Here is a 14,094-nt window from a genome sequence, read left to right as displayed (position 1 = left end):
CATACCCCAGCTCCAGAAATGCTTCAGTGGCCCTCACCGTCCCTCCTCATGGTGGTTCCGCACCCCCTGAGACCTTGGAGAGATGCTCAGAAATTCGTGCACGAGGACCAGGGCGGGGCGCCAGGCCGATCTGCCGAGTCAAAGCCCAGCTCCAGCCTCCACTAGCCACGTGCCCTTGGCATGTTGCCCGACCCTCGGGTCTCAGTTTCCTCACCTGTAAAATGGAGCTAAGAGCCCCCCTACAGGGTTGGTAAAAGGGTTAGAGGTGGTTCGTGTTATTCCCATCTTTTCAATGAGATTCCCGAGGCTGGATGAGGTTCCCCCACCGCCACCTGCCTGAGCCAGGCCCGCCCAAATCCTTACCCACCAGGCCACTCTGCCTCTCACTTCCTGTGTGCGGAGGTGAAGAGATTTCCCCTGCCAGCACGGAGTCCTCGGAGAAGCTCAGGCAGTTCCCAGAACTCCTGTGTGAGCTCCTCTCCCCGGGGTCCTGCAAAGGAACCCAAATCTCTCCCAAGAGACCTGGGGGCGTGGGGAGAGGCAAAGCCTTCGCTGGCTTCTCTGCGCCCCCCACCTCCACTTCCTTCTTAAGACTTCCCTGTCTGGAAGGGCTCTGCAGCTCCGCAGCCCCTTCGCCCAGGGCCCGGTGTTAATTTGTTAAACCCACATCAAGGTCCTGAGGACCCGTTGTTTGTTTTTGTGAGCGTGTTGGCAGAGATCACATGGGGGGCGGGGAGGCTGCTGCTTTGGTCAGAATAAATGCTAATTAATAAAAGTTATTTATTTGGGTTGGAGCGCGCTGTGGCCCTGGGGTCAGGCGCAAACTGACTATTTGAAGGGAAAACAAATAGAGAGTGTCTCCCGACAGCTTGGGAAAGGCAGAAACGAAGAGGCTGGGTTTATTTGTCTTGGGAAGGGTTTGCAGTTAATTCCCTCCAGACTATTTAGGCCCTTAAATTACACGGAATAAGAAAAACCATGGGTGCCGGGGAGAGGAGCCAGGAACACTTGATCATTTGGCTGAGAGCAGAGTTTTAAATGTCTTTGGCCCACAGTCAGCCAAATAAATGGTATGTGTGAAATAATTTAATGGCAGAGAACTGCGCGCCAGTCTTTTTTTTTTTTTTTCCATTGTAATATAATCAGGGACGGAGTAATTTTGGTTTTAAGGCAGAGAGAGCGTGGCAGGCCTCCCCCATCTGAATGCACCCCTCCCTCCCCCGATCCAGCCCCTCACAACTGAATCTAAACAGCTGGGGTGAAAGGAGGCGGTTTTGGGCTTTGTTTTTAATCCTAGAGAAAAGCAGAACTTTTACTGAACAAAAGGAAACTTCGGGCACAGCCTGACTTGGCCAGAGCCGCCCCAGGGCTCTGAGGCCTGAGGCTTAGAGAGTGTTTGTCTTCCAGCCCCAGTGGGACACACCCACCCACCTCAGAGCATTTCTCAGGAGGTGATTCAGGAACTTTCGGTAACAGCACATCCACTAGGAAGCCGAGGCTGCCGGGAGCCCTGGCTGAGTCCCGAGCTCAGGGTTCGAGTCTTGGGTCACTTCCCAGACGCTGCCTGGGGCTTCCTCACCCCCCCCCCCCCCCCCCCCCCCCCCGCTGCCTCTCCTGTGCCCACCTCAAGGACCAACACCCTCTTTCCTCTCCGGGCCGGGGTGATGGAGGAAGAGCCTTAACTTCGAGCATCAAGCGCCTTGCACACTAGTGATAATGCTACGGGCAGTGGACCCTTACCCGGCCATTGCCGTGCCCCTGTCATTGAGCAGAACGCAGCTGCTCAGGGACTTCGTGTGACCTTGGGCAAACCACGGGCCCTCCCTCCCAGCTCCCTGGAAAGAGGTGCCCAGGGAGCCTTCCCCCCGGGTCTAGGATGGAGACTAGGGGCCTTGCAGCAAGATGAGGTGAACCTGGAGACCCCTCCCCGTGGCGTCTCCCAGAGCTGGGCCTGAGAGCATGCCAGACCCCCGCACCACATCCCCTAGTTGGGAGGTGGATGAGAGAGGAGACCCCCTCGGAGCCAAGCGCAGAGTCTTTGGGCTGGGCCTTCCCACAGACGTGAATGTCGATCGCAGCCGCAGGGCCTTGGGCGTGCCACTCAGAGCCCACCCCCCTCTGGTGTGTGAAGTGGGCGGGTGCAAGGCCTCCGTGGACACCAGCTTACATGCCCGCGGCCCCACTCCTGCCCAGCCCGACTTCTGTTGCGTGTGCCCCATCCTAGCCGCCTGGGTGGGATGCCCGGGAGGGCCCAGGGCACCACTGTGGGGCCCTCTCGTGTGAAGGATGGGAGGCTCTGGGGAGAGAAGCAGTCCATGATTTGGGGGAAAGGTTTTGGCTGCAAGTCCCCCCACAGTTTGGCCAAAGAGCCGAGCAGTTCCTTCCGGCGCCCACTCAGCAGGGTGAGCGCTGCAAAATGGTTTTCATTTAAACACCCTCAGGTTTGCATTGCCTGGAAACTTCCCGAAAAAGTCTCCTTTTTTGGCTGAAATGCCTCCTGCGTTGGGTGTGTGCCCAAGCAGCATTGCCTGAAGCGGGGCGGACATTGAGTCTGCCATGGCGGGTGTTCCAGAAGCTTCTGTCAGGCCGGGGCTGTTGATCACCACCCAGCTTTCAGCACATGGGCCCTTGTTGTTTTGGTTTAAGGTTCCTTCCCGCTCAGGGGGTTGGGGGGTGCGGGGCAGAGAGACATTCACAGGCACCAGACATTCCCATCCATCTTCACCTTTTCTTGGAGGAAAGGGGTGAGGAGTGACGACTGAGACAGCCCAGGAGGGGAGGCTGGCTCGCAGGGGCCACTCTGTGCTCACTGCCTACCCACCCCCACGTGTGTTCGTGGGGGCAAGTGCTCCCATGAGGGAAACGGCTCTGCGTGGAAACGCCGGGTGATACGTCTCCACGAGGGTTTCTCAGCCTCAGCACTATGGACAATGGGAACCAGATAATTCTTTTGAGGTGGAGGCCTGTCCTGTGTATTGAAGGGTATTTAGCAGCATCCCAGCTTGTACCCTTTCCATCCTAACCCTGGCAATCAAAAATGTCTCACCTTCACCGGTGTGGCTCAGTGGGTCAGGCGTCATTCCACAAAGTGATAGGTCACCGGTTCGATTCCTGGTCAGGCACATACCTGGGTTGCAGGCTTGGTTGCCCTATGAGAGTCAACCGGTTGATGTATCTCTCTCACATTGATGTTTATCTCCCTCTCTCTCCCTCCCTTCCCCTCTCTCTAAAAATAAATAAAAGCTTTCTTAAAAAAAAAAAAGAGATTTTTAAAAAACGTCTTCAGACACTGCCAGATGTCTCCTGAAGGCAAAAGTGCCCTCAGTTGAGAACCACTGGTCCAGACCCTGCTGTAAGGTCATCTTTTCCAGGGCGCCCTCCCTGACTCCTGCCTGGCGGCCCCACCCCTTCCACCCCTCCACCCCCCACCCCCAGCATCTCTCCAGAGGCACGGACCAGGCACCAGGCTCGTGCAACAACTTAGCCTTACACCGAATCAGCTGGCTGCTCACAGTCAGCAAACTGGCTAACCTGGGAGCTTGTTTGAAAGCAGAGAGCGAGTGATGTCCATTACAGGGCCTGGAATGTTCTAGATGCTCAGCTGAACAAACGGACAGCACTGTGTGAAGAACATAGGGCACACAAAGGGAATGCGTCACTGGAGAAGCGAAAATACAAGGAAGGACTAAAACCCAAAAGGTTGGCCCATGCTCTGTGAGCCAAATTGGGCAGAAAAGGCCTTCCTATCCAGCTGGCGTGTTTGGCCACATCTGGCAGCGTGCTCGCTGGCCCAACAGTCTCTCCTCCAGGACTCTGTCCCAAATACACAGTGGCGGAAAGAGAAAATTATGTTTGCACAGAGATGCCCTGCGGCATTCTTTTGGTTGCAAAAGATCGGAATACACAGGAGTGCCTGTCCCCCGGGCTCTGGTGAATAATCGGCAGTGAGTCACACACTCCAGTGCTCCGGGGCTGTGAGGAGGAACCAGAAAGTTCTCTGTGCATTGGATGGAGGGGTCCCTGGGACAGATAACTAAGGAGGAAAATTGAGTGCAGAGTAGTGGGTGGAGGCTGCCTTTTGATAGAAGATGGGGGGAGTAAACACCCTACATAGCTTATTATATTTGCAAAAAGCAATGCTGAAACATAAAGCCAAACTGACTTAAGAACCGGGTCCCTACACGTGGAGGGAGAGAACAGGAGGAAGCAGTGAGTGTGGAAAACAATCCAGAGACAAGCGTGACAGTGTAGGTGGGAGGGGAGGCTGTGCCACTGGACCCTATGGGACACCTGCTACATTAGGCCACATTGCCAAGACAGGGAGTCATAGCAGCTCTACCTAATGCACAGAAACAGACACAGGGAGGCTGCCGAAACGAGGAGACAAAGAAACGTGGCCCAAGTGAAAAACTACATCAAAACTCAAGAAAAAGAACTAAACAAAATGGAGATAAGCAATGTATCAGATGCAGAGTTCAAAATGCTGGTTATCAGGATGCCCAGGGAATTTAGTGAGGACCTCGGCAGCATAAAGAAGATCCACTCAGAAATGAAGGCTCTGATTTACAGGGAAACAACAGGAGAGTGGATGAAGCTGATAATCAAGTCAATGACTTAGAATATAAGGAAGCAAAAAACAACCAATCAGAACAACAAGAAGAAAAAAGAATTGAAAAGCAAATGACACTGTAAGCAGCCTCTGGGACAACTTCAAGTGTTCCAACTTTTGCATCATAGGGTACCAGGAGAAGAGAAAGGGCAAGAAGTTGGAAATTTATTTGAAAAATAATGAAAGAAAACTTCCCTAATTTGGTGAAGGAAATAGACATGCAAGTCCAGGAAGCACAGAGAGTCCCAAACAAGATGGATGCAAAGAGACCCACTCCAACACACATCAAATTTAAAATGCCAAAGGTTAAAGATAAAGAGAGAATCTTAAAAGCAGCAAGAGAAAAGCTGTTAGTTACATACGGGGAGTTCCCATAAGACTGTCAGCTGCTTTCTCAATAGAAACTTTTCAGGCAAGAAGGGACTGGCAAGAAATATTCTAAGTCATGAAAAGCAGGGACCTACAGCCAAGTCTGCTCTACCCATCAAAGTTGTCATTTAGAATCGAAGGGGAGATAAAGAGCTTCTCAGACAAGAAAAAAATTAAAGGAGTTTATCACCACCAAACCATTACTATATGAAATGTTAAAGGGACTTTTTAAGATAAAGAAGATCAAAACTATGGATAATAAAATGGCAATAAATACATATCTATCAACAATTAAATCTTAAAAACAAACTAAGCAAACAAGAAGATCAGAGACAGAATCATGGATATGGAGAGCGTTTTGATGGTTGTCAGATGGGAGGGGGGGTTGTGGAGGATGGGTGAAGAGGTGAGGGGACTAAGAAGTACAAATAGGCAGTCACAGAATAGCCATGGGGATGTAAAGTACAGTACAGGAAATGGAGCAGCCAAAGAACTTACACACATGACCCATGGACATGAAAATGGTGTGGGAATTGCCTGAGGGAGTGGGGGGTGCTGGGTGGAGGGGGGCAAAAGGGGAAAAATTGGGACAACTCTAATAGCATAATTAATAAAATCTAGTTAAAGATGTGATTTTTTAAAAAGAAAAGGGTATTATTGTCCTGAATGGAACGGTATCTGGAAAATTATTAAATAAAAATAGGCTCGTCGAAGCACCAATGTGTTCTGTATGATGTCATGCTTGCATATTTTCTTGGAAATAATTTTTTTAAGATTTTATTTTTTTTATTTTTAGAAAGAGGGGAAGGGAGGGAGAGAAACACCGATCAGTTGCCTCTCTCTCTCTCTCTCTCTCTCTCACATCCCCAGCTGAGGACCTGGCCCACAGCCCAGGCATGTGTCCTGACCAGGAATCGAACCAGTGACCTTTCATTTGTGGGACAATGCCCAACCCACTGAGCCACGTGGGTTAGGCTTGCTTGTGCATTTTTTTTCAAATGCACATATGTAGTCTTATAAAGTGCAGAGAGTGGAGCTGGGGAGAGGGAAGTATTTGGTTTTACTTTATACCCTTCTGTGTTTGAAGCTGTTCCTGTGACAAGCACTGATATTACTTGTTATTAAAATATATATATATATTTTTAGTAAGAAAATCAGCTACACAAGGAAGTGCTGAACAGGTCAGTGTTGGTTCTAAGAGGCAGATGAGTGCAGTGAAGGGGAAGAGGTTTCGTGTGGACTCAGGTGGTCAGGGAGGGCTCCCTGGAGGAGGGGGCAGTGAGCTGAGCCCTGGGGGATGAAGGGTCAGCATTTCTGTCCCTGGATAAAATTTAAATGTGGAAATAGTAGCTGAACATCCTCCTCCCTTCCCCTATGTACATGGGGGTGATGGGGATAACAGCGTCTGTCTATAGGATTCCCATGATCACCCAATGATCTGTGGTCTGTGGATGCCAAGGAGCCTGGGTGCACGGACCCTTTGAACTGTGAGTCTCACTGCTCTTTATTGTGCATCATTTTAACTAAACAACAAACACCGATGGAGGGATTACCACGCCCTGGAGCCCGGGCCAGGTGCTAAGGACACCCCTGTGTCCCTGGACCCTCCCTGGCCAGGTAGTTGCCCCTCGTGGCAGCAGGTGCCTGTCCCCTGGCCCACACGATAGGGCCTGGTGCTTTTGTTCACCGTTATATGCCCCGGGGCCCTGGCACTGAGCCTGCCACTCAGGAGGTGCTCAGCGCATGTGTGTTAAAGAATGAATAGATGGATGGAAGGATGGACGGGTGAATGAAGGAGTGAATCAAAGGGAGGCGCTCCTGCTCTTGGGGCTGCGCCATCCCTCTGTGGAGGGAGACCCAAGGAGAGAGCTCAGTGCAAACTGCTGAGCAGGCAGATGCCTCCCTGCCTTTGCCGGCGCCTCTGGGTGCAGGGGCGGCCTGGCCGGTCTGGGAGCACCGTGGGCACCCACCGCACCCTAGCCTCTGCCCTACTGACCCTCGGGTTCCTTCCCCGCAGGTGAGTGCCCCAGTCCTGGGCGTGGTAGTGCCACCAAGCGGAAGAAGAAGCAGCGGCGGAACCGCACCACGTTCAACAGCAGCCAGCTGCAAGCGCTGGAGCGTGTGTTCGAGCGCACGCACTACCCCGACGCCTTCGTGCGCGAGGAGCTCGCCCGGCGTGTCAACCTCAGCGAGGCGCGCGTCCAGGTGAGGGCGGCCCAAGGCAGGGCAACCTGTGAGGGTGTGCAGCCACCATTGGCTGTGGCTTAGGGAGTTGCCCAGGTGAGGTGTTTAAAAGCAGGAACATCTGAGACCAGGAGGGCTGAGATTCAAATCCCAGCCCTGCCACTTATTAGCTGTGTGACCTGGAGCAAGTTATTTAACCTCTCTGTGCCTCGCGTGCTTCCCTGTAAAATGAGGAACCCGTGGGTCTATTTTATAGGGTTCTTCTGAGAATCACAGGAGTTAATACATTTGTAAAGTGCTTACAGCCGTGCCTGCCGCAAAGAGTTTTGATTAATAAAAGTCGTTGTGGAGCGTCATGCCGCTGTGTGCCAGCTCTGAGCTGAGAGCTTAGCATGCAGCTCTCTCGCGATAACCTCACAACAGCGAAGTGTCATTTATTGGCTGTTTCATCCATTCACGCCCCCATTCTCCAGAACAGTCTCACCCCCACTTTGCAGACACGAAAAATGGGGCTCAGAGAGGTGAAGCTGCCAGTCCAGGGCTGGGGGCAGAGCAGGCACACTCTGGGCTCGAAGGGACTTCTGTCCCCTTTGCGGCCGGCTGCGCCCTGCTCACCACGCCCTCCCACCCGCAGGTTTGGTTTCAGAACCGCAGGGCCAAGTTCCGCCGCAACGAGCGGGCCATGCTGGCCAACCGCTCCGCCGCGCTGCTCAAGTCCTACAGCCAGGAGGCCGCCATCGAGCAGCCCGTGGCTCCCCGGCCCACTGCCCTGAGCCCAGATTATCTCTCCTGGACAGCCTCCTCCCCCTACAGGTGAGAGCCAGACCTCTCGGGTAAGGAGGGGCTGCAGCCAGGGAACCCCAGGGGATGTGAGGGCCCAGGCTCCTCTGAGCGTCTGAAGAGACCTGTGAAGGGCGCCCATGAGCCCCCTGGACGTGGGGCCTGCCAGGTGGTGTGTGGGCAAGTGTTTGAATGTGTGCTGGTGAGTGTGCGCATGTGGGTATTGCATGAGTGTGTACACATGTGCCTGTGAGTGTGCGTGTGTGTCCGGTGAGGAATGCCCACAAACCCACAGGGTTTGTCCCTGTGTCCCCGTGCTGGCTGTGGGTGCTTCTGACTCCTCTGCAAATGCGGTAGCCCCTTGTCACCCCCACCCCCGGGGGAAGGCTTCCTGGGAGAGCGAGCTGAAGTGGGGAAGCAGAAGGGCCAGAGGCTGGGGTCCAGGACTGACAGCCAGAAGTGCTCCGGGCAGCATGCCAGCCACACCGAATGTGTCCTGTGTCTTATGTTGCTCCCAGTACGGTGCCACCCTACAGCCCTGGAGGCTCAAGCCCTGCAACCCCAGGGGTCAACATGGCCAACAGCATCGCCAGCCTCCGTCTCAAGGCCAAGGAGTTCAGCCTGCACCACAGCCAAGTGCCCACCGTGAACTGACCGCCTGCCCGTCGGGACCCAGCTGCCTCCCCAGTCTACAGCGACAGAAAAGAGGACAGACACACAGGAAAGGGACCTTCTCCTGTCCCTGTCCTGAGGAGAGGCTGGGGCTGGGGCCAGGGCTCTCCTGGCCCTTCTCTCCAGCCCAGACTCCTGGGACGGAGAGGCTGCTAAGATGCCCGAAGCCCAGCTGGAGACTTCGGCCCATGACCCTCGTAGGGGTAGGGCTGGAAGGTGGAGCAGGAGCTAACCAAGGACCTCATTTACTTTGTGTATTAAAACCAAATAGCTTTTGTCTTTAAGAAATAAAAAGTTGTTTAAGCCCAAAAAGATTGTGGGAGGGCAGGCACAGGCGGCAAACCAATTGGGGGCTGCCATCCAGGGCCTGTGGAGACTGCCCTGGCCAGGACCCGGCTCGGGCCAGTGGGACCAGCTGCCCGTCTCCTTCTGGGTTCTCACCTCACCCCACAGAGCCCCAGGGTGGGGAGAGGGGCAGGAGGACAGAGACCTGCCCCAGACCCTGCGGACACGCAGGTATCTAAGTGACTCTGAGCAGGAGGACCCCTCCCCTGTCTGGGCAGGGAGTGACCCCTCTGCTCTATGGCAGGGTGCAGGTGGGTGGCCATGGGCTGGCCAGAGGGTGTATGGGGCAGACGCTAAAATTAAATTCCCTGTTTTTGCACATACAAGAAGTGGGGGACCCCTCTGAGCATTTGACTGTGCAGGGGCCTGGGCAAATGGCCAATAAAGTGGGGGCACAGAGTGGAGGTCCCAGGCAGGCTCACAAGATGGAGGAGTGGTCCCAAAGGTCAAGGACATCAGAAGGCCCTTGCCCAAGCCCCACAAGCCACCTTTTTGCAGGTGGTAACTGGGGGTGACAGAGGACATCTGTGCTACCAGCCAATGACACCAATGATGAAGAGCTGCAGAAAACTATGGGGTGAGGGCAGTGGTCTGAAGCCAGCCCCCTCCGCCTGGCCCTCTGCCACCCCTTCTAAGGGGCACCCCCTCCAGGGAAGGCAAAGGTCATTTCTGGAAATTCAACCAGCCTCCAGGAAGTAGGATAGCCCCTCCTGGCCCCCAAGGGTGCAAAGATGACCAGCCCCCTCGTTTGGGTGGCCCTCACAGTGACAGTGGTCACACCCTGATGGGATCGATATTCTATAATCTACCAGCCCACATGGCCTCAAATTGTCCCCAAAGGGCCAGTGTTCCCACCTACAGGCCACATCTAGATGACCTCAAAGCCATGTGACAAAGCCTTACTTTAGGGAGGGTCCCCATTTTTGTTTTAAGAATTATGGTGACTATACCCATGAGCGCGGTGAGGATCCCTCCCCAGTCTCCCCTAATTCACCCCTCAACGGCCTTCCCTGTACTCTACCTGGAGCTCCACCATGAAAACGTGGTCCTGGTGGGCAGAGCTTGGCCCTTGTCTAATGTGCAGACGTGGGTGGGGATGCTCGCTGCGTCACTTCCCAGTGGCTGGATGGTTGGGACTCTTGTCAGCAGGGACCGTGGGGCACTGAGGGGGACCAGGGAGGCACAGGCTCCCGCTGAAGCCATGGGAGGGGCCATGCTGCTCACGTCTTGATATGGCTCAGGCCCACCTGACTGGGAGGGTGAGGCCGGAGCGAGGGAGAGACTGCACTTGGACACAGCCAGTGGATGCAGCCAGAGCTGAGTCTTCTCGCTCAGTTTGGCCTCTGCCTCGGGCAAGTGCTTTCTGGGCCTTCATTTGCCATTTATCACTGAACAAATATTGTGAAACAGTCGCTCTGCGCCAGGCCCTGAGGAGAGAGCAGAGAACTGACATAGGGTCCCTGGCCGCAGCGGCCACACTCAGCACATGCGGCCCCAAACTTAGTCTAAGGCATCTAGGCAGACTTCCTGGAGGAGAAGTCCAAGAAGAATGAAGAGTTTACCGAACAGAGAGGAGAGGGGGAGCAGTGTTTCTGGCCAAGGAAATAGCAAATGTGAAGGCCCTGGGGAAAGCCAGAAGCTGTCTTTTTGGGGCAGTTCCAGGGCTGGATCTCCTGGTGTGGAATGAGGAGCCAGCTCAAGTGGGACTGGTGTGGCCCAATCTAACAGTTTGGATGCCACCCTGGCACTGGGAAGCCATGGAGGGGATTTGTTTGGGGGAGGAACCTGCACCCGGACCCTGTGTGGAGGGAGAGGTCCCTGTGGAGGCTGGGGCAGGTGTCCAGGCAGGAGTGACAGCATCCTGGGCCAGCGGGGACTGGATGGGCAGATCTGGGAGGTGTCCTGGACACAGCAGCGTCTGGGGTTGATGGCGAGATGATGGGCTGGGGAGGAGGTGGAGGCCAGGGGCCAGGATCTAGCTTAGGCACCTGGAAGTGCCCGGGAGGAAGAAACCCTGGAAAGGAGACCTGCCTGCTAGAAGTCTCTGAAGATGCTGGCCCTCCCTTCCACCCAGACAAGAGTGGGACCATCCTGGTCTGAGTAGAGTCCTCCCTCACACAGAGCTGACCCCTCCCTCCTGGCAGGCGATTTGCACCAGCCAACAGCTGGCAGGGGGCCCAGAGCAGGGAGCTGCTAGGCAGCCAAAGAGTGTCTCTTTTCTCCCCAGAAGCCCTGAACTGGGAGCGAACGAGCAAGTGGCTGGGCGCCCAGCACCCAGGCACCCCCGGCACTCCAGCGCTCGCGCAGATGCAGGCCCACGGGTCTTGCTATGTGCAATCCAAACGGGGTGGGTGCCCTCAGGCTGGCTAGGTCGGGATGGTCTGCAGCAGAGATGGGGTCACAGGGAATGGGGGCGGGGCAGCACGGGGGTGGGCGGGGCTCCGGCTGAGGGCCTGGAAGGCAGGTCCCAAGAATACCAGCTGGGGCCAAAGCCCGGGCCTGGTTCCCACAGAGGCGCGGGCCCTGCGGTGGGGCGCAAGTATGTCAATGTCACTTCCTCCCAAGCGCTCTAGAAAAAACAAACCGACTTAATTGTTTACACATGTTGCTCCGGGGCGCTGAGGGAGGGGGCGCGCAGGCCCTCCCTGTAAAAGAAAATACATTCAAACCTTGCTGTCGCTGCAGCCCCAACGACAGGGCCGCGTGGGAGCTTCCTGGGCACCAGGCCCGGGATACGATTTTCCACGAGGGGCAGGTACCCAAGGCCCCACCCCAGGCTGGGAAAACTCAAAGTTTCTCTGTCTCCCTTCGTATCTGCTTTTTATTTTGGTCACTGAAGTACTTCAATTTGAGAGAGAAATGGGGAGAGAAGCAGCCTGGCTCTTGGGAACGCCCAAACCTGAGAAATGAAGCCCAGAGCTTTACCTCGCGCAAGGCACTTCTCTGGTCCTGTTTCCTCCTCCGTCATTGGGAATAATCACGGAAGCCACTTCCCAGGGTTGTTGGCACTCACCATCCATAAATGGGTCTATGGTGAGGGGGACAGTGAGCGGTGGAGTCTGAGGAAGTCCAAACCCTCCCTGTCCCGGGGGGGAACTGGCACTGTTCCTGCCCAGCGAACCGGCACACGTGGTGCAGGAGGGGCCTTGGAACCTTTGGAGAACCACTTGGGGACCAAACCAAGTGTCCCCAGCTCCTGCACCCCCGCCGCCCGCCCCTGGAGGGCGCTGTGGGGTCACTGTCACGCGCAGAACTGAGAGAACACCGCCCCTCCCCATACAGATCACCGGGCCTGCAGCAAGCTGCGGACCCAGCCTTCCTTCTCTGGGAAGACAAAGAAACCAGCAAATCCCCAGCCACCAGCAGGGGTCACAGCGAGCAAATCAGCACAAGCCTTCCGGAAAGTGCACCAACGGCCATGAAAGTGCGTGCGTGCTCTCTCTCAGAAATTTCATATCTAGGCCCATGCGGAGAAATAATCCAAAACGGGGTGCGGGCGGAGGGCAGCCTGTGCCCAGATGTTTATCACACCTCAACGCCAAAAATCTGGGAAGACACACAGCAGAGCAGCGATCGTTTAAACTTACAGAGGCTCCCAACGCACTGGTCTCTGTATTTTCTGTAATGTGACTAATAATAACCTGGGAGAGAAACTTACGACAAGCAGGCCAGTGTAACAGTGTCGACTACATAAGGATCCCTCGGAAGATGAAAACCCGCGCTTGCTTCCCTCCTCCAGCCCCTTTGGTCACTCAGTGGGAGCTGGACTCTCTTCCATACCCGTTGGTGAGTGAGCGGCCGCCCCAGCTCAGCTGTTACCCCCTATCAGTCCTCTGGTCTTGAATCCCGGTGGTCCGGACCCCTTTTATAGTGCAGGTGCTGGAGAGACCCGGTTTGAGAGCTTCTTAACTCTCAGTTTGCATCTTAGAAGAAGTGGGAAGGGATTGAGCTTGGGGTGTGAGGGGCAGCATGGGGCACCTGGGAATCGGAAGGACTGAAAGGAGAAGTGGTGTGGTGGCCGGATGCTAGGACAGCCCCACGATCCCCAACCCAGGCAGCCACACCCCTGCATCATCCCAGTCCCTGAGTGCAGGCGGAACCTCTGACTTGCTTCTAACCAAGAGAACAGGGAAAAGATGAAAGGACTGAGCAGATGTAATTAAGGTCCCTAATCAGTTGACTTGGACTTAATCAAAAGGGAGGTTGCCCTGGGGGTGGGCCTGACCTAACCAGGTGAGCCCTTCAAAGAGGGCCAGGGTGTTCCCGAAAGAAGAGATTCAAAGCGGAGGGATGCTGCCCTGCTGGCCTCAAAGAGCAATGGCTGTGCCGTGAACTGTCCACAGCAGTGAGGGCCCTACAGCACACAGAACCGAATTCTGCCTGCAATCTGGATGAGCGTGGAAGGGGCACTGAGATCCAGGGGGGCCTCAGCCTGGAGGAGCTCTTGAGGGCAGCCTTGTGAGACCCCGAGCGGAGGACCCAGGTAAGCCGTGCCGACTCCTGACCTACAGAAACTGCAAGGTCATAAATGGTGCTGTTTTAAGCTCTGTTTGTGGCAACTTGTTACACAGCATAGAAAACTAACGCAGGTGGACATAGTCTTGGAAATCCCACCCTGAGCTTGGCCTCTCTCTGTCCATGGTGCTCCCAGAACCCCAGATGATCTGCCAAGCCATAGCAATGGTCTCCCGTCTTAACTCCTTCCGGGCCATTCTGCACAAGCTGAGAGATGATCTGCCCCCCTCTAGAGCCTCCTATGGCTCCCCAGTACAGCTCCATCACCCAGGCCAGGTGTCTGAGGCTCCGCCATCCAGCCATGCTCTCCCTGCCGGCCTTAACCCTCCTGTCCCCAACCCTGGCTTCTCCAGACAAGCCAGCACCTCTGTCCCCTCTCCCCATCACACTTCTTCCTTCCATGGTCCCCCTGCAGCCCCCACCCAGCCCCCCTGCCAGTGGAAATCCATTCCAACAAGGGATACGATGGTGTCGACTTTCAAACAAGCCAAGTTAACTTCCGGGCCATCAGCAGATACAGCAGTGCATCTGGGGAGATGTGTACAGGTGAAAAAGACGAATTGTCTTCAGAAAGACAATTTTATATTTGGACAATGGAAAGAATAATTCTGTTCTTTTTC

The 14,094-nt window shown here is 55.1% G+C and overlaps 1 protein-coding gene across 1 annotated transcript in view; it reads left to right on the top strand.

Moving 5' to 3' along the window:
* PRRX2 (paired related homeobox 2) overlaps nucleotides 1-8,914 on the top strand; it is a 39,964-nt gene extending 31,050 nt beyond the window's left edge. Inside the window, exons 2-4 of the mRNA XM_053915439.2 lie at nucleotides 6,996-7,183; nucleotides 7,797-7,975; nucleotides 8,461-8,914. Coding sequence (XP_053771414.1) covers nucleotides 6,996-7,183; nucleotides 7,797-7,975; nucleotides 8,461-8,596 — 503 coding nt within the window. The 3' untranslated portion in view covers nucleotides 8,597-8,914. The remainder of the gene's footprint in view (nucleotides 1-6,995; nucleotides 7,184-7,796; nucleotides 7,976-8,460) is intronic.
* The last annotated feature ends 5,180 nt before the right edge of the window (nucleotides 8,915-14,094 follow it).

The sequence above is a fragment of the Desmodus rotundus genome, chromosome 1 (assembly GCF_022682495.2).
Source record: "Desmodus rotundus isolate HL8 chromosome 1, HLdesRot8A.1, whole genome shotgun sequence".
NCBI classification, from domain to species: Eukaryota; Metazoa; Chordata; class Mammalia; order Chiroptera; family Phyllostomidae; genus Desmodus; species Desmodus rotundus.
This window is presented reverse-complemented; position numbering and strand designations above follow the sequence as displayed.